Source organism: Artemia franciscana, chromosome 15 (genome assembly GCF_032884065.1).
Source record: "Artemia franciscana chromosome 15, ASM3288406v1, whole genome shotgun sequence".
NCBI classification, from domain to species: domain Eukaryota; kingdom Metazoa; phylum Arthropoda; class Branchiopoda; order Anostraca; family Artemiidae; genus Artemia; species Artemia franciscana.
Genome location: NC_088877.1, coordinates 1,723,922 through 1,748,162, shown reverse-complemented (window position 1 = coordinate 1,748,162; position 24,241 = coordinate 1,723,922). Strand labels below are relative to the sequence as shown.

The following is a 24,241-nucleotide window of genomic DNA, read 5'->3' as shown; positions in this document are numbered from 1 at the left end:
CTATTTCTCATAAACATGTGCTCCATTTCAGAAGAACACTTTTCAATATTATCAAAACATTCTCTATTACAGGATTAGGATAAGAGGTAAAGAATGGATAATGGAAATTTTGAAAGATATGCAAAAAATCATGGAAATGGCCCAGTTGTTGAATGTTTATGTAACTTCAATAAGCCTTTTCTAGCAATTCCCCCTTCTCCTCTTTGATGGGAATATATATAGCCATATTGACATATTTCTTCATTGTTTCTTGTTTTGTCTTTAGTAATCATATTCTCCATAAGGAAACATAAGAAATTCTGGAGAATTTTTTTAGACATTCTAAAATACTTTCTTATATCATTCCAAAACATAGACTGCTTAACTTTGTAACCCCCCCCCCCCAAGATGAGGTGAGGAATCTCAGACCCTTTAAGATTTATTTCATGATTCTAGTTTTAAAATGTATTTCAACAATGAGATTTGTTTTATTAAGTCTGTTTTCATTTTATTCATTTATATTGTATTTCTGCAACAAATATTGAATATTGTCGCATGTCAATTGTATGTAATTTGTGGTATTGTTTACAGGAGTTTTTTTTTATTCCTTACTGGTCTGTTGTAACATGTTTTATATATTTCAAGTATGTTTGTACTGTGCCTTGTCTCAGTATATTTCTCATAAGCAAGTGCCCTATTTTGGCAAAACACTTCTCAATCCAACATTACTACTGAGTTTGTAAAATGAATTCCACTGGAATTCCTCAGAAAAAAAATTTCATCTCTCAATATGAAACCTCAATTACAGTTCATAAAAGAAAACCAAAAAGTTACCTAGACTATCTACTTCTTGAATTTGGACTTTCTTAGAGGATTTGAAGATTTTGACCTGTGTATCACTTTTGTCAACTTGATTGTAGTAGACATGATAGCCAGCAATGAGATCATTGGAAAATTCTGGTTCTTCCCATTTCAGTTTCACAGTTGTATTTGTTACATCAAGGATTTAAACATTTCTTGGGCCAGTGGGTTCTGTTAGGAAAGGAAGACTTCATTATTATTTGCAGTAGACAACCTTGATAATGCTTTATGTTAAAGTAAAAAGAAAAGAAAAATAAAAAAAAGGCATAATAACTAAAAAGCCAATGCATGTAAAAAGCAAAATGTCCAGTAACAAGGATGCAGTAAAAAAAAACGCAAGCCAAAAAAAAAATACAGGTTGAACAAATAGGAATCATTTAGGTTAAAGCATGAAAATTAGAATATAAATTCAAAAGTTTGGATAACTCTTACATCCAGACATGAAGAGCAGCTGAGCCAAAAAACTCCTGAGCACTCTCTAGTGCAAGACTGCTCTAAATAACTTACATTACGTATGGTTTTTCTATAACTTTTGATTGTCAAAAAAGGTAGAAAACCATCAAAGGCCATGATATTGGACCATGACAACTGCCCTGATGTTACTCAGGGTCAGTTCCCTACCAGGAGCCTTGCTTTTAGAGTATTTCAATGGGAATATTTCTTGTATTTCCTATTTTATATATTTTTGTTCTTGTCTTGTTTTCCATGTGAGGAGGGCACAGTCTCGCCACTACCAGCACCTATGGGTGGTTTGTTGCTGGGCAAGTTCAGAGATTTTTTTGGCAATTATTTACTACATGATCAATAAAGTAACAAGGTATGTAAACAGGGATTCTATGTTGCAATTAAAATTTGTATTTTTTATTATATTATGCACATTTCACAGCATATTATGCCTCTCAATGCCAAATACTGAACCAAGATTTTTCCTTTGTCAAAACCAAAGGTTCTTAATCCTTTTCAGGTTATGGCTAAAAGAAAAACACCAGTTCTTCCTGTGGCTCCATCAATATTTATTTTTCTTAAATAATTGAACTTCTTCTAAAATTGCAAAACTTACCTTTTTTACATAGAGTAAGTCATTTAACAGCAAAAACCTCTAAAATATTTTTTCCCCTGGAATAATATAAAATATCTCATGTTAACTGTTCAAGGGCAGTTTGATTAGTTTAGTTTGAATATAAATTTTAAATTCAGAAAAATTCAATAAACAATGATTGAAATTGTTAAAATACTTAAATGTATTTAATAGGCTTGTCATTTACTAAAAAACGTTCAGATCTCGGAATAAAATTCCAGTCCTCATATCTTGTTCAACATTAATTTTTAAGCGGTTCATACTTTTTATTAGCAGGACAACCCTTCACTGTATTATTACAAGACTATTTATTAAGAAACTCTTCTTCTAAGGATGTAAATTCACCTTTCTGCCAGAATGTATTTTCAAACCATTTAATAAACTTTGGTAAGTGATCTTAAAAAGTCATTTTAAATTGAAAGATTAATTAATTTCATTGGCCTAAAGAGGAAAAATAATCATTGCTACCTCCTTCGTTAATTTTTACTCTTCTTATCTATTTTTTTTCTTTGAATGCAGAAATATTTTTTCAATTTTTTTTACAAATTTCAGAATTCCAACAAATTTGCCAAAGTGTTTACATGAATAAAAGAGATGTTCATACTTTATAAACATTAGCCCCCCCCCTCCCATCCATCAATTTGCAAATATTTAGCCCAGATTATATGTCATACATGCATTTTCAATTATGTAGTCCAACTCTTTTCTTCATAAATCTCTAATAAGAACAAGGAGCACCGACAGCAACAAGAAGCATGAAGAAAAGAATAGCTCATGCAAAATTCAATGAGTAAATATAGTTTGGGCTGTTTTTTTTTCATATTAGGAGGGGGGAGTAAAGAGGTGTCCTTTTAGGAATGATAAAAGTAAGTATTTATATTCATTTGTATGTGTTAAACAGTTTTCAGAAATTTAAAGGATCTTCTTCATGAGCAGCTAACCAATAATGAAGAAATGGATATCTTAATGATACCACTATTTTTATTAAACTACAGTATTCATTTCAGAAGAGGCACAGGAGCATTACCAAAAAAGGACCTTTTATAGGTTGGTAATTTCGTGTTCATTTTTATGGTTTTCTTTGCCTTTTTGACTATTTATTCTCAGTCTCCCCCTCTTCTAACGGTCTTAGATAATGCTACCCTAAATACGAAAAAAAAATTGAACTTAATGATAGGGGCATAATTTTCTATCAGGCAGGGGGCCACGATCCCCTTCTAGACCTTGATTCCCCCCCCCCCTCTGAAATTTAGTTTCTTCCAAAATCTTGACAAAACCAAGATAAAACTGCATAATTCAAGTATCAACAGAAACAGGTCAGTTTTTTAGTAAATATTTACTTTTTTAGTAGTAGAAGTGGCCTTTATATAGTAACCTTCTATAAAGTAACTTTATAGTACTTTAAACTAGTAAATAGTACCTTTATAGTAGCAAATGGCTTATTTTTCAGTTTTTACTGTCATTTTCACTTGACTTGGGAAAATTCGCTCCCACTTCCTTCTGGAGACATGAAGTAGTTGGCAAGTATTTCTCTGAGATTTCTGGATTGTCTTGAAGCATTATTACTTGATGTGCAACCTACATCCTGGAATGAGGCATTTGAAATAGAATCTGTAGGCTCTGCTGTAGCGTTTTGGGTACCATATAGAGCAATAATATAATTGTGAAGGCAAAGTGTACATTCCATAATCAGGTTGCATGATTATTTCTGATCTAAACAGTCTGGACCTTCGCATAAAATACTGAAAGTGTTCTCAATTAACCTGCAATTCAAGGAAACTCTATAATTATCCATCTTTTGGAGTTCAGTGAGGTTTCTACCAGGAAAGGGCCTCATTATATAGTCTTTGAATGGAAAGGCTTTGTTCCATAAGAAAAAAATGAGAAAACATTGCGTTAGTTTAAGGGAGTTTTTTGGGTGGAGGACTATTTAAAAAAGTAGTTTACTATTTTAAAAAGTAGAGTTGAGAAAGAGATTCAAACTTTAGCGTAAAGAGCGAGGCGTTGAGGAGGGAAAAGTCCCTTTCATATAAGCTTTTCTGAAAGCTTTTCCTGAGTCTATTATTTTGTATTTGCAGATTAATGCTGATTTTCGGGTCCCTTGGCGCAAGTGAAGTAAATATTTTGCGAGCCTGCAATGTACTGAACGGAGTTTACTTTAATCTTAATATTCCAAAATTGTGCCAAAATTAGCTCGCGGCACATTATTATAATTGTTCTTATTAGCTAATTAAATAAAAAATAACAAGTTTTTTTTAACTGCAAGTAAGGAGCGACATTAAAAATTAAAGCGAACAGAAATTACTCCGTACATGAAAGGGCTTTTCCCTCCTCAACGCCCCGCTATTTACTCTAAGGTTTTTTAATTATTTTAAAAAGTAGAGTTGAGAGACAGAGTCAAACTTTAGCGTAAAGAGCGAGGCGTTGAGGAGGGAAAGGTCCCTTTCATATATGGAGTAACTTCTGTTCATTTTAAGTTTTAATGTTGCTCCTTCCTTTCAGTTAAAAAAAAAAAAAACTTGTTTTTTTATTTAATTTCTGAACGTTTATGATTTAATGCATGTTTAGATTTTGGCTCAACTCACATGAATAATTAAAACGAAATTTACAAATTATTTTTTTTTGCTAAATAGCTTTCTCATAGTTTTGATCAGACGATTGTGATAAAATAAAGGGGCGGGGGAGGAGGCCTAGTTGCCCTCCAATTATTGGTTACTTAAAAATGCAACTAGAATTTTTTATTGTTTTCATGAAAGTTTTTGTTAGCAATAAATATACGTAACTTACGAATTAACTTACGTAATGAACTTCTATATTTGTGTATTTTTATGACGTATATGAGGGGGTTCGCCCCTCGTCAATACCTCGCTCTTTACACTAGAGCTTGAATTTTGTCCCAATTCTTTAAGAATGACCCCTGAATCACAAAGGCCGTAGAATAAATAGTTGAAATTACTAAAAATACTTTAGCGTAAAGAGCAAGGTATTGTGGAGGAGACGAACTCCCTTTTATACGTAATATTTTTTGTTCTTTTTAATTTTTAATGCTGCTCATTACTTCCAGTTAAAAAAAATTATTCATTTTCTCATTGTTTTTTTCTTTTTAATAATGCTAGAAAATCATGTGCTCCCTTCATGGAAATTCTCTTCCCTCACGATAATTTTCTCCATGGAAAGATCCTCCCACGTAACCCCCTCCCCCGACCCACCCCCGCCCCAACGCTAAAAATCCCCTGAAAACGTCTGTACACTTCATAATAACCATTACTGTATGTAAACAATGGTCAAAATTTGTAAATTGCAGCCCCTCCCCCAGGGACTATGGGGGATAAAGTCGTTCTGAAGGACATATTTATTAAGTTTTCAACTAAGCTGAATGGAATGGCTATCTCAAAAATTTGATCTGGTGACTTTGGGGGGAAAATGTGCGTGGGAGGGGGCCTAGGTGCCCTTCAATTTTTTTGTCACTTAAAAAAGGCAATAAAACTTGTAACTTCCGTTAGAATGCGCCCTCTCGCGACATTCTAGGACCAATGGGTCAATACGATCACCCCTGGGAAAAAAACTAAAAAAACAAACGAACAAAAAATAAACACGCATCCGTGATCTGTCTTCTGGCAAAAAATACAAAATTCCACAATTTTGCAAATAGAAGCTTGAAACTTCTACAGTAGGGTTCTCTGATAAGCTGAATCTGATGGTGTGATTTTCGTTAAGATTCCATGACTTTTAAAGGGTATTTCCCCATATTTTCTAAAATTAGGCAAATTTTCTCAGGCTCGTAACTTTTGATGGGTGAGACTAAACTTGTAGTAACTTATATATTTAAAATCAACATTAAAATGCGATTCTTTTCATGTAACTATTGGTATCAAAATTCCGTTTTTTAGAGTTAAGTTACTATTGAGCCAGGTCGCTCCTTGCTACAGTTTGTTACCACAAACTGTTTGATTATTATAATTAACCAGCTAATATTATTAGTTGGTGGTGGCATGAATGTTACCACAAAAGAAGAAAATGAAAATTACCCAATGTGGCCAATTCTTGTTTTCAGGATACATCTTTTCAATTTCGTTTACTACAAAATATGCAGGCAAAAAACGCTCTTTCCTATTGCAGACTTTCTCCATCACTTTTTTCAAAGCTGCAACTTGTAAATGCAGAGCAGGGTCGTATGCGTTAGGAAGCAGGTGGGCTTTTTCTAGGCACACCTGAAAAAAGATTATAATTAAAAAAAAAATAATAAAAAAATTTAAATCACCACGCAAACACATTCTCAGACAATCCAAAACAAGCTTCAACCTATGATGTCTTGACGATGTCCAAGTTAAGAAAATTAGGAAATACCAACACTTTCAATAGAAAGGCTTTTTGTGGCACACCCACACAGAAGGCACATCCACTAAATCTCAAAACACTGAATTAGAAAACAAAATCTTTCAAGATTTTGTTTTTATTATCCAGTCGATAACCATCATGTAGGCTCATGGAACTTCAAAAACACCATAATATCATAAAATAAAAATGTAGTCAACAGGACAAATTGACACAGAAAGAAGAGGAAAATAGTATAATTAAAAATTGTCACCAAAAAATACATTTTTTTACTCTAGGCATTACGAAGTTGGCCATTATTGTTAAAAGGCAGGTGGGCCTTCTGTAGGCACACCTGAAATAAAAAGATAATAATTTAGAGCAGTCATTCCTTGAAAACTAGACCAAACTCTGGAACTCTTTTTGGTGTCCACCTGGAGACAAGGACACCAGGTCACCTTAGACAACCTATTCTTTGCTTGGATATGGAAAGGATCAGTATTTCCGAAATTTTTTAAATTGGACTTCGTTTAGACATCAAAGAAAGATTTTACTCAGCTTTTTTAGGATGAATAGCTTTGTATTTGTGCACTGATTTTTTTTTTTTTGGGGGGGGGGATGAAGCCAAGTAAGTTTAACTCCTTCTGTCTTTTTGTTTTCCTTCTTTTATCCTTATTTTAATTCAATTTTTTTTTTTTAATTTTGTGCTTAGTCCCATACAGGCTACAGCCTTTGGGCATTGTTGTTGATATATGTTTTTTTTTTTTAATAAACCAAATGAATAAAGAGATTAAATCTGAAGAGAGTATTTCACTATTTACTATAGTGAATTTTATGGTGTTCGATTAAGACTATAAATCTTTCTAAACAGTCAGGGGCGACGAAAATGTACTGGAGTAAGCATATCTTACATCCTTTTTTAGAAAAATTAAAAAAAAATATTCTTCAAAATTCAAGGGGGGAGGATATTACAATCAATTTTTCATGTATTTGCATAAGAAATGTAGCTACAAGCGTACCACGTATCAAATGAAGGGCTACTGTCCATCCTAAATTAACCACAAATCATCACCCGTATTATCCAGCAGCTTCTATGGTAAGGACACGTCCAGCGCATGTCACCAGTCCAACAGTCTAAAATAGTGGTTGGTGGAAGAAATCATGCCTCTCACACAAGAGGACGACCTTCCAAAAGCTGGCAAGAAAACTTTTCCAACAACCTCTTCCCAGTACCGCTTAGGACTGCAAGAAATAAGGAGGAATACCGAAAATGTTGTCATCAAGACATCCAAGGAGAAGCCCCGAGTCGACCAACCCAGACGAAAAAGTTGTTTTGTAGGAAGCAAGTACAAATTAACGAGACTAGTGCTGTAAAATTGTTACATAAAGCATATATCTTTAGTTACAACCCCATTCGAAGTACTCTACCTCTAATGCCTTCAAATACATTTCCCGTTCTTCAAAATGAAAGGGCTAGAAGTTGTTATACGTAAAATAACGCTTCAACCGTCTCAAATGTGCCCTTCTTAATGAAGACCTGACTTAGTGGTCATGACTTAGAGTGGTTCCTGACTTAGAAGTCAGGAAGACCTGACTTCTTAATGGGACCTGATGAAGGTCCCATTCCCTTGACTTTCAGACTCAAGATATCACGAAATCAACGAAATTGACGAAGAACGTCAAGATATCAGAAATCATCAGCCATTTGACATTGAGGAACCGAATGAGGGCTCATAATGCAACTGATACCAGGAAAACGACAATTATCACTGGTTTGAGTTTTGATTTTCTCATTTTAGTGATGTCTCATAGAATCGTTGCTACAGCCGAAAAATCCCTATTGCAACAGCTAACAATCTTCATACGTTGTTACTATTTTTTACGTTATTTATTTGATCCAACAAATAATAAAGATTCAAGCAAATAATAAGAATTGCGTGCTTAAACACAAATCAACGGCCATATACATCCACTTCAAACATCGTTGTCTAAGCAGGGGGTGCAATGGTTGAAAAATAATTTCACAATTGAGTTTCGTAGAAAGTATTGACAAAGCTTTTTCTGAGTCTATTATTGTACTTTTATCTGTTTATGTAGAAATATTCCAAAATTGTGCCGAAATTAGCTCGTGGCACATTATTATAATTGTTCTTATTAGCTAATTAAATAAAAAAACAAGGGTTTTTGAACTGCAAGCAAGGAGCGACATTAAAACTTAAAACGAACTGAAATTACCCCGTATATGAAAGGAGCTTTTCCCTCCTCAACGCCCCGCTCTTTACGCTCATGTTTTTTTTTTTTTACTGTTTTAAAAAGTACAGCTGAGAGAAAAAAGTCAAACTGTAGCATAAAGAGCGGGGCGTTAAGGAGGAGACAGCCATTTCTTATACGGAATAATTCCTGTTCGTTTTAAGTTTTGATGTCGTTCTTTACGTGCAGTTTAAAAAAACCTATTTTTTTTATTTAATTTCTGAACGTTTTTAAATTAATGCATGTTTTGATTTTGGCTCACCACGCATGAATAATTAAAACGAAATTTGCACATTATTTTTTTTTTTTTGCTAAATAGCTTTTTCATAGTTTGATCGGACGATTTTGATAAAACAAAGGGGCGGGGGAGGAAGCCTAGTTGCCCTCTAATTACTGGCTACTTAAAAATGCAACCAGAATTTTATTTTTTTACGAATGTTTTTGTTAGTAATAAATATACGTAACTTACGAATTAACTTACTTAATGAACTTCTATATTTGTGTATTTTTATGAGGTATACGAGGGGGTTCGCCCCCTCGTCAATACCTCGCTCTTTACATTAGAGCTTGAATTTTGTCCAAATTCTGTAAGAATGACCCCTGAATCACAAAGGTCGCGGAATAAACAGTTGAAACTACTAAAAATATTTTAGCGTAAAGAGCAAGGTATTGTGGAGGAGACGATCTCCCTTATATATGTAATATTTTCTGTTCGTTTTAATTTTTAGTGCTACTCATTACTTCCAGTTAAACAAAAATTTTATTAATTTTCTCATTATTTTTTTTTAAATAATGCTAGAAAATCCTGCGCCACCTTCATGGAAATTCTCTTCCCTCATGATAAATTCCCCCATGGAAAGATCCTCCCACGTAACCCCCTCCCCTGACCCACCCCCATCCCAACAGTAAAAAATCCCCCTGAAAACGTCTGTACAATTAATAATAATCATTACACTGTATGTAAACAATGGTAAAGTTTGTAACTTGCAGCCCCTCCGCTGGGGAGTGTGGGGGATGAAGTCGTTCCCAAAGACATAGTTGTTAAGTTTTCGACTAATTTGAATAGAATGGCTATCTCAAAATTTTGACCCGGTTATATTGGGGGGGGGGGTAATATGTGTAGGAGGGGGCCTAGGTGCCCTCCACTTTTTTTGGTTACTTAGAAAGGGCACTAGAACTTTTAATTTCCGCTAGAAGGAGGCCTCTCGCGACATTCTAGGACCACTGGGTCGATACAATCACCTCGAGGAAAAAAAAAAATAAAAAAAATAAACACGCATCCGTGATCTGTCTTTTGGCAGAAATTACAAAATTCCACACTTTTGTAGATAAGAGCTTGAAACTTCTACAGTAGGGTTCTCTGATATATTGAATCTGATGGTGTGATTTTCACTTAGATTCTATGACTTTTAGGGGGTGTTCCCCCTATTTTCTAAAATAAGGCAAATTTTCTCAGGCTCGTAACTTTTGATGGATAAGACTAAACTTGAAGAAACTTATATATTTAAAATCAGCATTGAAATGCGTTTCTTTTGATCTAACTATTGGCATCAAAATTTTGCTTTTTAGAGTTTCGGTTACTATTGAGCCGGGTCGCTCCTTACTACAGTTTGTTACCACGAACTGTTTGATGATTATAATTAACCGGCTAAGTATTATCAGTTGGTGGTGGCATGAATGTTACCACAAGAGAAGAAAATGAAAATTACCCAATTTGGCCAATTCTTGTTTTCAGGATACATCTTTTCAATTTCATTTACTACAAAATATGCAGGCAAAAGACACTCTTTCCTATCGCAGATTTTCTCCATCACTTTTTGCAAAGCTGCGACTTGTAAATGCAGACCAAGGTCGTATGCGTTAGGAAGCAGGCGGGCTTTTTCTAGGCACACCTGAAAAAAGATTATAATTAAAAAAAAACTAATAGAAAAATTGAAATCACCACACAAACACATTCTCAGCCAATCCAAAACAAGCTGAAACAAGCTTCAACCTATGATGTCTTGACGATGTCCAAGATAAGAAATTTAGGAAATACCAACACTTTCCATAGAAAGGCTTTTTGTGGCACACCCACGCAGAAGGCACATCCACAAAATCTCAAAACACTGAATTGGAAAACAAAATCTTTCAAGATTTTGTTTTTATTATCCAGTCAATAACCGTTTAGCAGGCATGTAAGCTGATGGAACTTCAGAAACATCAAAATATCATAAAATAAAAATGTGTTCAACATGACAAATAGACATAGAAAGAAGAGGAGAATAGCATAATTAAAAACTGTCCCCAAAAAGCACTTTTTTTAACTCTAGGCGTTACGAAGTTAGGCATAAGTGTTAAAAGGCAGATGGGCTTCTCTAGGCTCACCTGAAATAAGAAGATAATAATTGAGATCAGTCATTCCTTGAAAGCAAGACCAAACTCTGGAACTCTTTGTGGGTCCGCCAGAAGACGGCAAATCTATGTCTATTCAAGACTGTCTTAATCTCAATATTATCCAAATCAGATCACCTTAGATAAACTATTCTTTACTTTGGATGCGGAAAGGGCCGGTATTTCCCAAATTTCTTAAATTGGATTTCGTTTAGACATCGACAAAGATTTTACTCAGATTTTTTTTATGATGGCTGGCTCTTTATCTTTACGGAGATTTTTTTTTTTGGGGGGGGGGCATGAAGCCAATCAATTTTAACCCCATCCGTCTTTTATTTTCCTTCTTTTATCTTTAGTTTAATTCAATTGTATTTGTTAATTTTGTGCTTAGTCCCAAACAGGCTACGGTCTTCTCGGCATTGTTGTTGATATATGTTGTTTTTTTTTTAAATAGCCATATTAATAAAGAGATTAAACCTGTAGAGAACATTTCACAATCTAATCTATGAAATACATCACAAGACCATAAAAGAAAAATTCCAAATAGCATAAAGACATAAAACAAACAAGAAACAGGCGAAATTCACAAAAAGGAAGTAAACAAAAGAGAAAAAAGAGCTTTAGGGATAAGGAAAAAGACAAAGCAAAATGTAAAATGTCCAGTCTCTTTTTTTTTATTCAGATGCACTGCAACATGTGACCAAACAAGCGGGTACATCTGCTTTTGATGATTTCCAAGGTCAAGAGCTTATTCAAATTTGATGTTAGTGTCTAAATAAATAATAGAATGTATACATTGTTTGACTCCTCATAACTCAATAAGTGGATATTTTCAGAGTCTAAGCGCTATTGTTATGTTAGTAAAGTGTGTCTCCAAGTCTTAAAATGGTCCGAAAAAATTGGAAAGGAATTTTCCATCACATTTTCAAGGTTCAGAAGTAACTGGAATGCACCCCAACCCCCATTAGTGCCATTTCTACCCCCCAGGCATCTCTGTTGCATTACGTGACGACATATCAAAATTTTCCGATTTCAATTTCACTCAAAACGGTAGATAAGCTTAAAGAAGATAGTTCTAGGGCGGATTTGATCGATGTGGCTTTAGATACAAGGGCCCCAAATTGGACAATGGTCATTCTTCCCAAATAAATTTTAAAAGAGTAGGCATGATGCAACTTGGTAAAACCGGCATCATGCATAGAATCTAAATCTCAATGCTCAGAGGTAAAAAGTGGGCCTGTGAATACTCCAGCCCACTTCCCTCGCCACCAGAGTTACAGCACGTAATTAAACTTATCCCCCCCCCCTCTAAGGAATTCCATGGGACAGAAGCACAATTAGCAAAATTGTTAATTCGAACGTGAAATAATTAGTATTGTTAACATCCAAAAAAGTTTAGATCAATAAAACTTGATTGCCCTCTTAAATCTTACTACATGAAAAAGCATTTTTGAATATGGTAGCATATTCAACAGATTGGAAGAGGCATCTTCAGCAAATCGTGCAAAATTTACCACCTAATATTAACAATGCTCCTATTTTATCGAATATTTTTAAACAATTTTTGATATCATTTGACAAATGTTATTCATGCCAAGTCCCATTACAAAGCATCTTAAAAAATGAATTCGACGAAGAATCTTACCTTCATTATTTCTCGAACTCCTTTATAATCTACATCAGAAATGATTTTATAGATTAGTCGGAAGGTTCCATTCCAATAGAACTCGTTGTGAGGCGATAATTTCTCATTTGCGAGAAGGATGTCAAACACTTTTCTAAAAGTAAAAAGCGACATACATTTTATGCATCAACCTTACATAGAGTATACTTGCTCACCCTACTACGCACTCGCCGAAGCACAAATAGGAAAAATAGAATCAATACACAAAGAAGATTCAGAATAATATACAGAAAAGGGAAGTTTCCTTGCCACTTTCTCTGCAAAAATTTAATAACCATCCTGGCTGAGAGGGAAAATGCTTTGTGTCAAGGGTTTGCGATTAAGGCCCTTTCTTATCCTTGGGTTTTCGATATTCTTCTTCTATCTCACATTCCCATCTACCCTCAAAATCCCCATAAATACATTGAGTCCTGTAGTGACTTCCCGTGGAAAGGATAGGAAACTTCTTATACCCTGTTTATAAAGTGGTACAATACAAGCAGGTAATGGCAAACAGCCTGTTTTCTTTAATTGGTTCTCCTTGGTTATAAAGCAATTTTTATTGTTGTTTATTGATTTTGCCCGATTAATAGGCTCAAGAATGTACCAAAAGACTATGTTTTATAGTGGTGTTTTATCGGTGTTATTCTTAGTCTTTATATTCTTCAACTTAAACACAAATCCAGCTATTTGAGCACGCGATTAGTTGTTCTAAAATAAACCATTCATTCATGGCAACAATAATAATTATATCACGGTAATCATGACCCTCTTAAGTAATTAATTTAAAAAAAAAAAAAGGTTTTTTCTACTGAAAGTAAGGAGCGACTTCAAACTTAAAACGAACAGAAATTATTCTGTATATGAAAGGGGCTGTCCCCTTCTCAACGCCTCGCTCTTTACGCTAAAGTTTTTATTGTTTTAAAAAATAGAGCTGTGAGAAAGAGTCGAACTTTCACGTAAAGAACGAAGCGTTGAGGACGGGAGAGCCCATTTCATATACGGAATAATTTCTGTAAGTAAGGAGTAATCAGGCTCAATAGTAACCAAAACTTTAAATAACGGTCTTTAAGAAAAGGATTTTGATGCGAATAGATATATTGAAAAATCGGCTTTTTATGCTGATTTGAAATATATAAATTTCATTAAGTTTAGTCTTACCCATCAAAGGTTACAAGCCTGAGAAAATTTTACAGATTTTCGAAAAAGCAGGTGATCCTAATGAAAATCGCACCATCAGATGCAGCGTATCAGAGAACCTTACTGTGTAGGTTTCAAGCTCCTATCTGCAAAATGGAAAATTTTGTATTTTTTTCCAGAAAAAGATCATGAATGTAAATTTGTTGGTTTTTGTTTGTTTTCCCCAGGGGTGATTGTATCATTCAAACAAAAATTAAAAGCTATAGTGCCCTTTCTAAGCGACCAAAAAATTGGAGGGCAACTAGGCAACCTCCCCTGCTACTTTTTTCCCAAATTGTCCTATCAAAATTTTGTGATAGCCATTTCGTTCATCACAGTTGAAAGGCCCAATAACTTTGCCTTTGGGTATAACATAACCCCCACACAGCCCCAAGGGAAAAGTCTTTAAGTTATAAAATTGGTTCATTGTTTACGCATAGCATTTGTTATTGGGATGCATACATACATGTTTGGGCTGGGTAACGATAAATTCGCTGCTGGGGGTTTTGAGCAGTTGGGAGTGAACAGTGTTACCACAAATTGTTTGATACAACTTAATTTATAACACTTTTTGCTACCACCACTCTCTTAAGCTAAGGGAATTAGTATAATCAGGCAGCCTTAGAAATGAAATACTAAAAAAGCAAGATCTAACACTTAATTGATGCCTAAAACTTCTTAATAAGGTTTAATTAAAAATTATACCATTCTATTTGACCTTTTACTTTACTTTTGACTTATACTTATTACTTTACTTTTTACTTATTTACTTTTGACAGGGACTAGACACTAATTCGACTCGCCCGGCATCCATAATTTCACTGACGAAGTTTTCCGTGAAGCAACAGCTTCGACAAGGTTCAGTTGAGAAGGGTTCAGTTCGACAAGGTTCAGTTAGACCCATGTGGCACAGTTCGTTTCCCGTGTGGCACAGTCATGTGCAACAGCTTTGACAAGGTTCAGTTGAGACAGTCACTGTTGCAGAGTCAACCAAAGAGGCACAAACATCCATGCGGCTCTCCAACGTTATTAGCCATTGAACACTAATCTTTCTTCTAGCCTCCAGGTTGGTACTTCAAACTTTCAAGCAGCTATGCTTCAGTAGCGAAATTCAGGACGCATCAGCGGTATTCACACCCTAGACAATGGCCCAGCCACAGGAGCTAATGTCTCTTTACAATTTCCAAGAATGGGTACAGTTGTTTGCAGCACTCACGGATCCCTTTGTTGAATATTCGTCCATGGTGCTGGATGCATAGAACATAACGTAAACAATCATGATGAAAAACATCCAGTTTTCTGCTATTTTGGGCTTTGATACCCAATTTTTCACATCCATATAGGAGAGTAATTTTAACGATCGCTCCTAGACTCAGATTTTTGTAGTGAGGCTTATGCTTTGACAGTTCCATAGAAGTTTAGTGACCTGAGCAAGGGGGACAGAAGCTATTTGAACAAGAATTTCTACTTATTGGATGGATTCTCCCTCTGATCCTAAAAGAGATACAAGGTAGACACGTTCTATAAGTAGCATTTAGTCACCAGCAATAATTTTCAGGCAATTGGCAAGTACATGCCAGCCTTAATTGATATATAATTGTGTGTAACACTTACTTAATTTTTGTACCTCCTCTACAAGGTTGCATTAAATAAGATATAATTTTTATTTGACTAGGAGCATGCAGTCACCAGATTTGGCAATGTGTTTTTTACCCTTGGAAACTGCTAGATTTCCCTTAAAGTAAAGGCGGCCGCATAAAAACTAAATCAAATTTGTATTGGATCCCCAAAATGAAGCCTTTCTGGTACTCCATGTGAGCAAATACCTAAGAACACTCAACTTCCAACACTGCTATTTTAAGAAATATTCATGAAAATTTATCTACACCTCCTCTTGCTATTTATTTTTAGGTTGTAAACTGAAGATTTTTTTTTTTTTTAGCATTGACACTGGATTTCTATTTATTATAAATTCTCTATTCAGCAGAGAAAAAGATCATACGAAATTCAGAAATATAAAATTTTTAATCTATTTTTTATGAAAAAACCTGCAATGTAAACAAACAAATTTTACTAGAATATTTGCAATGTGGGTTCTTTAGAGGCTTGAATCCAGAGAATTTCACTTCTCTGCTCTCTCTCTGTTTTGGTTCTGGTTAACAACCACAGTATTTTGTAAAACAAATTGTGACCTCTCTGAAACTTTCAATTCCTGGTTTATTTTGCATCTGTAATGAAATAGGTGAGACAGGGAAGGCTGAATTCATCGAATGAAAAAAAAACAGACACATTATACAATAAGCAAAGAAATAAAAAACACTGCAAATAAAAAAATATTTGATGTTTTATTTCTTCTATGAGAGGTAAGGGAACTAGGCACCTGCAACAGGAACAAATTAAAAGCATTACCTTGCAGGAACAATTCCCAACTTGATCAGCTCTTCGAGTAATAGAAAAAGCTTCCTTGCTCTTGTGTGCACAACTTGTGTTGAAATGCCATGAGCTAGCTGCTTTAGCCCTAAGTCAACAAATTCTGGTGGGTTTCTTTGTATTGCAGCACCAAGATCACTCTGGAGAGACTCCCATCTGGCTGTATCTTCTTCTTGGTTTAAAATTAAAAATGGACTAAACCCTTCTTCAACAGTATTTATTTTCTGAAAAATCAAAAGCATTTCTAAGGTTATTTGATGCTATATGGGGTTTGAGTTCTTGGTACTTTTAGCAGCAGATTATACCCCCTATAGATCATTCATATAGCACAAAAACCTTTGAGAGCCTTCATTTTGGGCCTCCAATTGCTTTCAGATGACTCAAAAACTTTGTGTCTAGTAATTTAATCAATTGTAATTTGTTTGTAATAGCTTTTAAAGAATTTTGAAAATTGTGTCTTAAAATTTAACAAGAGCTAAGAGCCCATATGGCACTTGTGACAAGGCAAGAAGAGCTAAGAGCCAAGAGATCATATGGTATGAGCTCTAACAAAATTCTATGAATCAATAGATTGATTTAAGAAGGAAAATAAGAGGCTTAATGCCGGTCAGGATCTAAAATAAGAGCTCTGAGTCATGATGTCCTTCTAAATATCAAAATTCATTAAGATCCAATCACCCACTTGTAAGTTATAAATACCTAATTTTTCCTCTCCTTTTAGCCCTCCAGATGGTCGAATCTGGGAAAGCGGCTTTATCAAGTCAAATTGTGCAGCTCCCTGACACTCCTACCAATTTTCATTGTCCTAGCATGTCCAGAAGCACCAAACTTGCCAAATCACTGAACACCTCCCCCAAACTCCCCAAAGAGAGCAAATCCTATACAATTCTGTCAATCATGTATCAAGGACATTTGCTTATTCTATCCACCAAGCTTCATCTCAATTCCTCCACTCAAAGTTGTTTCCAAGATTTCCCCCTCCAACTCCCCCCAATGTCAAAAGATCTGGTTGGGATTTGAAATAAGAGCTCTGAGACATGAATTCCTTCTAAATACCAAATTTCATTAAGATCTGATCACCTATTCATAAGACAAAAATACCCCAATTTTCACATTTTCCAAGAATTCCGATTTCCCCCTCCAACTCCCCCCAATGTCACAGGATCTGGTCAGAATTTAAAATTAGAGCTTTAAAACACAATATCCTTCTAAATATCAAATTTCATTAAGATCTGGTCACCTTTTTTTAAGTTACAAATACCCTCAATTTTCAAAATTAACCTCCCCCCCCAAACTCGACCAAAGAGAGCAGATCTGGTCTAGTCATGTCAGTCACGTATTTTAGACAGGTTTTTATTCTTCCCATCCAGTTTCATCCAGATCTCACCACTTTAAGTATTTTCTACGATTTCCAGTCCTCCCAACTGTCCCCTTCAATTATGCTTGATCTGTTTGAGATTTAAAATAAGAGATCTGAGTTAGGAGGTCCTTCTAAATATTAAGTTTCATGAAGATCCAATCACTCCTTTGTAAGTTAAAAATTCGTCATTTTTTTCAGAATCAAGCCCCCCCCCCCCCCAATAGAGCAGATCCATTCCAATTATGTAAATCATGTATCTAAGACTTCTGATTATTTTTCCCACCAAGTTTCATCCTGATCCCTCCAATCTAAGCATTTTCCATGATTATGCTACATATTATAAAGCAAGAATTTTATTGTTATAGTGTTTTTTATATCCTAGGACTATATCTGAGACCATAAGGAGGGGGGGGGGTTATTGTCAGAAAAGTGACCAATTTTGTCTCCTTCAGATTATTTTGTTTCCTTCAGAGGAGCCCTAACTCTCTAGTGCTGCTAAAACACCTTCCCAGGGCATAATTTAGACCCTAGATTTGTTTTTGAAAATTCCTTTCTCCTATTTCCTAAGATTACAAAAAGCCCCTATTCTAGAATTTGTATGGGTAATTGTTTAGTTTTATCACAAGCTGTCTAGACTGGAAACTTTGCTGCAAAGCAGCAATGGAAATGCTAATTCTAGAAGTGTATTCATTTGTGATTGACCCTCCTCCTCCATGGGGCCAACTAAATATGCATAAAGTGGGCTGGTTTTGAAGCTGAGGGAAAAGTTGGGGTTGTACAATACAAATGAAGTTATATTCAAAACACTAATTCTAGTCATCACTGGTAATTTTTGTATAGTAGGAAGTCAAAGGATAATTAAATGACCTATGTGTCTACTGATGTCAATATCCACTTTCATGTTTAAATTAGCCAGCTGTTTGAAGAAACCAAATGTCCAATTTTGCATATGCATAACAGTAGCCTACCTATAGATAAAAACAAATTAGTCCATGAGCCTGGCAGGCAGTGGGGCAAGGTCCGTATTCTCATTGGTTGACTTGTTAGTTGATGTTTATGATCTACTTTTTGTTTACTCTTTCAGCCTTCAAACTGAATAATTATTCAATAAATATATAATACAGACCTTGTCCTGCTGCCTTCAGGGCTCCTGGACTAATTTGCTTTGCTCTATAGTTAATGTTCCCTTAGTATTCAACCAAATTTATTTCACCAAGGCCTTCCCATAGCTGAAGCATCTTTTCAAACAAATTTAATCTCAAACTGAAAAACTGTATAGGCCTAATCTCTATTCTGTCAGAAGGCATTTTTTCAAATCAACAGAACATAAACATAAAATTTAAATAATCACTCTGATTCAACAGTACATTGGTTAGTTTAAACTTGAAAGTGAAAGTTGATAATTAGCATTAATGGATTCACAAGGTTTTAAATTAGGCCTATATTTCAACTTACTACAATACAGAAATTACCATTGGAGACTGGAAATAGTATCTAAAATATAATTTCATTTATAATATACAACCCCAACATTTCCCTCAGTTTCAAACCCTACCCAATTTATACATTTTTAATTTTCATATCATACAACCCTAAAATTTCCCTCAGCTTCAAAGCCCTGAAGCTTCCCTCAGCTTCAAGACGCCATTCTGCTTTTAGCATAGTGTCTAGTTTATACAGTGTCCAGTGTGATGAAACTAAACATTTACCTTTGTATGTTTAGTTCAGAAGAAATTATGCACACAAGAGTTGTTTGAAAGGTGCACTGAATGAAGAATTTGGTTAAGCAGTATACTATTCCTTCTTCTATCTAGCCTAGGTAAATTTCTGTCCTAGCCTATCCCATAAAGGATCTCCATCCTTGTAATCTTGAGTTTTTCTACTGAGGAGGGCTTAATCTAAATGTTTTTAATTTTTGAAATAGGCATTACTGTCAGATCAGAGACAAGATTTGAGACTTCATTCTCTGTTGTCATCTTTAACTTTTGAAATGTTTTGCTTTATAAAGCAGGATAGCCTAAACGCCGAAATTCAGAATAAAAGTTGCCGCCACAAATTTTTAGAGCCTGTGAAAAAGTGCCGAAAAACCTCTAAAATTTACGAAAAATCTGTGACCAGGACCCTAGCCAAACTTTTGGAGGTTTCCAAAAAACTTAAAACATATGAAAACAATTTCATATGCTTTGTTTATGATTTCGTGAGTTGGACAAAATCTGGGGAGAGGGATCAAACTCCTGAACCCCCTTCTGGACACAACCTCACCTGTGATTAATTTTATTTGGTTTCTATTTGGTTTTTATTGGTTTCTATAAAATAAAGAAATACTATTTTCGATAGACCACTACTTCAAAAAAGCCTTTTTCGAAATCTAACATGGTAAAGAATCTAGTGGGGATATTCCCATCGCCGTATAATCGCATTGATGCCTGCATGATCTAATAGACTTTATTAGAAGCGAAGCTGACTCATGTGACCTCAGATTTTATCTCAGGGTTACGGAGAGAGGGCGAGGGAGTAATAAAGAATTGAACTGGCTGTATTTTTGTAAATCCAATAAAAGCAAAACTTAGAGAAAAATATTTATTTTTTGATGTAAAAGCAATTTACTTCTATTTTTGTCTGTGATAATTGTGTGTGACGTTATGCATTCGAGAAAGGATTATTCAAACGGACATTGTGTAATCGCTCTGGAATAATGACGTGCGGAGAACTGGTTTATTTGCCAGCTGTGAACTTTTTGCAGTTTAGCCGAAATAATGGTGTTGATGATGCTCTTATTATTCGGCATGCCTTGGAAGTCTTCGATGCAGCTGCTATTGCGGCGGTAAAGTCTGCTTTTTGGAACAAAGTTTTGCCTGGAGAAATTTGCCCAAGACGTACTGGAAATAAGGCTACACAGAGTCATTAACGTGATATTCTTGAGTTGGTGGCGAAATGTGATTCTGAAGATTTAACCGTACCTACGTATGTTATCCTGTCAGCTAATGAAGTTCCTTCGGTTCCTGACCTGATGTTTTCACATCTATCCTTGAAGCTGACGCGAATGGGAAAAGTCCTTAATGCTGTTGTGTCTCGATGCGGCAGTTTATGATAACTATTTTCCGTCCCTTCCTCAACCTATTGAACCAAACGCCCTAGCGACTATTGTGGTTTCCAAGATCCCTGCTTCACTTGACAATCCAATCAAAAGAAAAGAAGTGCTGGATGAAGTTACTGGTCATGAATGTGTTAGTAGTGTAAAAGCAAAAAAACACCAACTGATTGTTCATATAGACAAATCTGCAGTGAATGACTTTTGCTCTTCGATTAAAAATACGGTAACATCTTGTGCGACTAAGATTGTCACAAAAAAATACTTGGAAGTGCTAAAGGAATTCCTCTTGACTTTGATGTTGACCAATTCTGCTGTGGGCCAGGTATAGCATCAGCTAGTCGTCTTGGTGCCTGTACAGTTGTCAAGATTGAGTTTACAGATCTATTGTGAAAGGCTCGGCTGCTAAAAATAGGACTAAAAATCAGCTATGAACTCATTCGAGTTTCTGACCCCACCTAGATGCTGTCACAAGTGTAGATCTCCCAGCCATTTCCAGTCCGCCTGTCCCAGTTCAAATCCAAAGTGCGCAATATGCTCAGGGCCTCATGTCTCTACGAAAGACTCTCCCTGTAAACTCCCTGCGAAATGTGGTGGTCCGCATGTGTCGTTTAGCCTAAATGTCAAGTCCTTAAAAAAGTGATTTCTGCTGCCAAGTGATGACTCGCTCGATGTCCCTACTCTCTTTTAATATTAATAACACTAAGAATAAAGCCTCTGTGATCGACAAGTTCATAAATGACTATGATATAGTCTGCTTAGAAGAATATCTGCTCTCTTCCACCAGTTTGAGTTTCCTACAACGAAGTACATCACATCAGTTATTTCTTATAAATGCCCGCACAACTTTTGGCAGGCCCTCTGGAGGGCTTGCATGTTTTGTGAAGCGGAGTTTAAGTGGTCTAAATCCCACTTGCTTATGCTCGAACAATCATTTTCTTGCCATCCAGTTAGGCAATACTGTTATAATTAACACTCATTTGCCACATAATGCACGTGGAATTGATTCTATGACTCGGTTCGCTAAAGCTTGCTCCTCGTTATGCTCAGCTGTGAAGCAATTCGCTGATTCCGAACTGACATATATGATTGTTGGTGACTTGAACTGCAATATTTTAGATAACTTGACCAGAACTGACTGCTTGTTAGATTTAATTCCTGATTATAAAATTTTGCCAAAGGATCAGTCCTATACTTACATTCATCATTCAGGAAGTGTATCAAATATTTACCATGTAATCTGTTCACCAAGTCTCAGTATTTCTGAAGTGCATTTCCTTACGGATGAACAAGACATTGATCATATGCCGATGTCATTTACGTTTTCCCTATCTGATGTTCCTGCATATTCCTCTATTCCTAAGCCCTCACGGTGTTTCGACAAGTATAATTGGAATCGTGGAAATATTGTCCTTTACAGTGTGACGCTTGCTACACTACTTAGTTCTATTCGTATTTTGTTTTATTTGCTCCAGAAGAGGGTGCCTGTGAAAATTGTGGTTGCCGCTATTAACCGGTACTATTCTCAAATTATTTCGTGTTAGAAAAATGCTGAGTCTTGTGCTGTCACTTGTGAACGAGTTAGGTTAGGGACTCGTCAACCTGTGTGGAATAATGATTCAGAGTTGAATTCGATTAAGAACCGTACAAAGTTATGGTTGCGTATATGGTCAGAATGCGGAAGGCCTGCTCCTGGTATTGTTTTCAGTATAAAAAATTCGCGCTAAATCTGCTTATAAGAAATGCCTTCGTGCAGTCCGATTTCAGGGTCTTGATTTTCCATCAAATCCAAGTGATTGGAAGAATGTTTTAAATTCTAATAAAATTATTAGTGATGGTCCTGGCAATTATATTTCTAAGTCAGCTTGGGAATCGCATTATACTGCTATTTTTCCCGGATTAATTATGCAGTTCATTCACGTTTTTCAGCTGTTTTGAAACATATTCTACCGTCTGCTCTATCTCAGCAGGATATATTACCGATATCCGCTGATTCAATTTACCTGGCTATTAAAAGGCCTAAGTCTAAGTCAGTTGACACCGATGTAATATCGGTGAATCATTTAAAACTTGATTGACCCCTTCAATATCGCATTTACAACTACTTTTTCAAATGTGTTTGTGTTGTTCTGTCGTGCCGGACAGTTTCTTGTGTGGCACAGTTACTTCTACTTTAAAAAGGGGGAAAGCTCCATTTTCATGTTCATCTTATCGTCCTATCACTGTTTCTTGTACCTTAAGCAAAGCTCTTGAGTATTTACTTCTCCCTTCTATAACAGATAATATAAATTTTGGAGTTAACAAGTTTGGTTTTCAGCGTGGTCTGGGATGTCAGCATGCCCATAAAGTTCTTTCTACTCTGGTTTCTGATGCTTCCGGGAAGGGCTATGATCTTTAGATCTATCTAGGGCTTTTGATTCTGTAGTTCACTCCCAAGCCCTGTTTTCTTTGCTTAAATGTGGAGTGAATGCTTCTATTGTTTCTTTATTAGAATTTTAGTATGGTCATTCTTTCCTTCATATTAAATCTTCTCCTTCTGATCCTTCTATGTTAAAGATCTCCGTAAGACAAGGTGTGAGACAAGGTGGGATTTTATCTCAATCAATTTTCAAAAGTTGTATTGGTGATATTTTAAATAGTCTTCCAACAACTTACCTTTTAGGTAGTTCAAATGTCTCATATCTTGCTTATGCAGACAATATTCTTCTCATTAGTAGAACTAAATCTGGACTTTCGGCTTCTGTTCGTTCTATCTCTACTGCTTTCTCGAATGTAGGTCTAACCCTTAACCCTGATAAGTGTGAATTCCTTCATTTTAGTCCTTCTCCTAACCAATCTTCTAGACTTAACTGTTCTGAATTTAAAACTCCGTGCGTGACTTTTTAAAGGTGGTTGGGCATTGCCCTTATTAACCATTTAGTCTCTTTTCGTAATAAAATTGTTTCTGATGCTAAGGTTAAACTTCAAGTGGGTTATTATAAAACAATTGCGGACAGGGGGAAATACAACCACAAAGCCCTTTCACAAATTTATTCTTGCTTTTGTGACCACTTGGTTTTACATCTTTCTGGATTGTATCCTGTTTAAAAAAGAAATGATTTAAAGGCTCTCAAGTCATCTAATTTTCGTTTCCTCCGATAATTGTTGTATCTTCCTCCCTGGTACAAGAACAGCGATATGGTAACAAATTTCGGGGCTCCAGATTTATTAAATAAACTTAAAGTGCTACACCAGAAACTATCTGACTCGATACATTTTACTATTAGCCCTTTTCATGGTCTTCTAAAATGTTTTCTACAGTAATTTAATGTGTTATCAGAAGTTATTTTTTCTCTTTTTTTTCTGTGTGCTTGTTTTATACTCCGCTGTTTCAAGTGGGTCACAAATAAATTATTATTATTATTATTATTATTAGTATAGTGTTTTCATCCAAGAGGATATAACAAACTTACTATCACCCATTAAAATTATATATCTTCTTAAGTTTAGTAAATTCCCTCTCCTTAATTAATGTATGGCTGGAAAAGAAAAATCAAAATTTAGCAAGATTTTTTTTTTGTCTGAACAAAATGATGCAAAATGTGTGTTTTCCTATAATTGAAGATGCATTGAATATTTAAAAGAACCTGTTGCCGGGTAGACGAATGCCCATGTCAACTAAGC

At 35.4% G+C, this 24,241-nt stretch overlaps 1 protein-coding gene across 4 annotated transcripts in view; it reads right to left on the bottom strand.

The window, feature by feature from the left end:
• The window catches only part of LOC136036692 (mediator of RNA polymerase II transcription subunit 23-like), a 38,602-nt gene extending 19,092 nt beyond the window's left edge, over window positions 1-19,510 (bottom strand). For 3 of the 4 annotated variants that reach the window (XM_065719003.1, XM_065719004.1, XM_065719005.1), the window contains exons 1-7: window positions 19,419-19,510; window positions 16,107-16,351; window positions 12,501-12,633; window positions 10,192-10,374; window positions 5,947-6,129; window positions 3,339-3,503; window positions 814-1,011 (exon numbers count right to left, since the gene is read on the bottom strand). In XM_065719003.1, coding sequence (XP_065575075.1) covers window positions 3,384-3,503; window positions 5,947-6,129; window positions 10,192-10,374; window positions 12,501-12,633; window positions 16,107-16,351; window positions 19,419-19,463 — 909 coding nt within the window. In that variant the 5' untranslated portion in view covers window positions 19,464-19,510 and the 3' untranslated portion in view covers window positions 814-1,011; window positions 3,339-3,383. The remainder of the gene's footprint in view (window positions 1-813; window positions 1,012-3,338; window positions 3,504-5,946; window positions 6,130-10,191; window positions 10,375-12,500; window positions 12,634-16,106; window positions 16,352-19,418) is intronic. The other variant, XM_065719006.1, reaches the window with a different exon arrangement.
• Window positions 19,511-24,241: the final 4,731 nt, after the last annotated feature.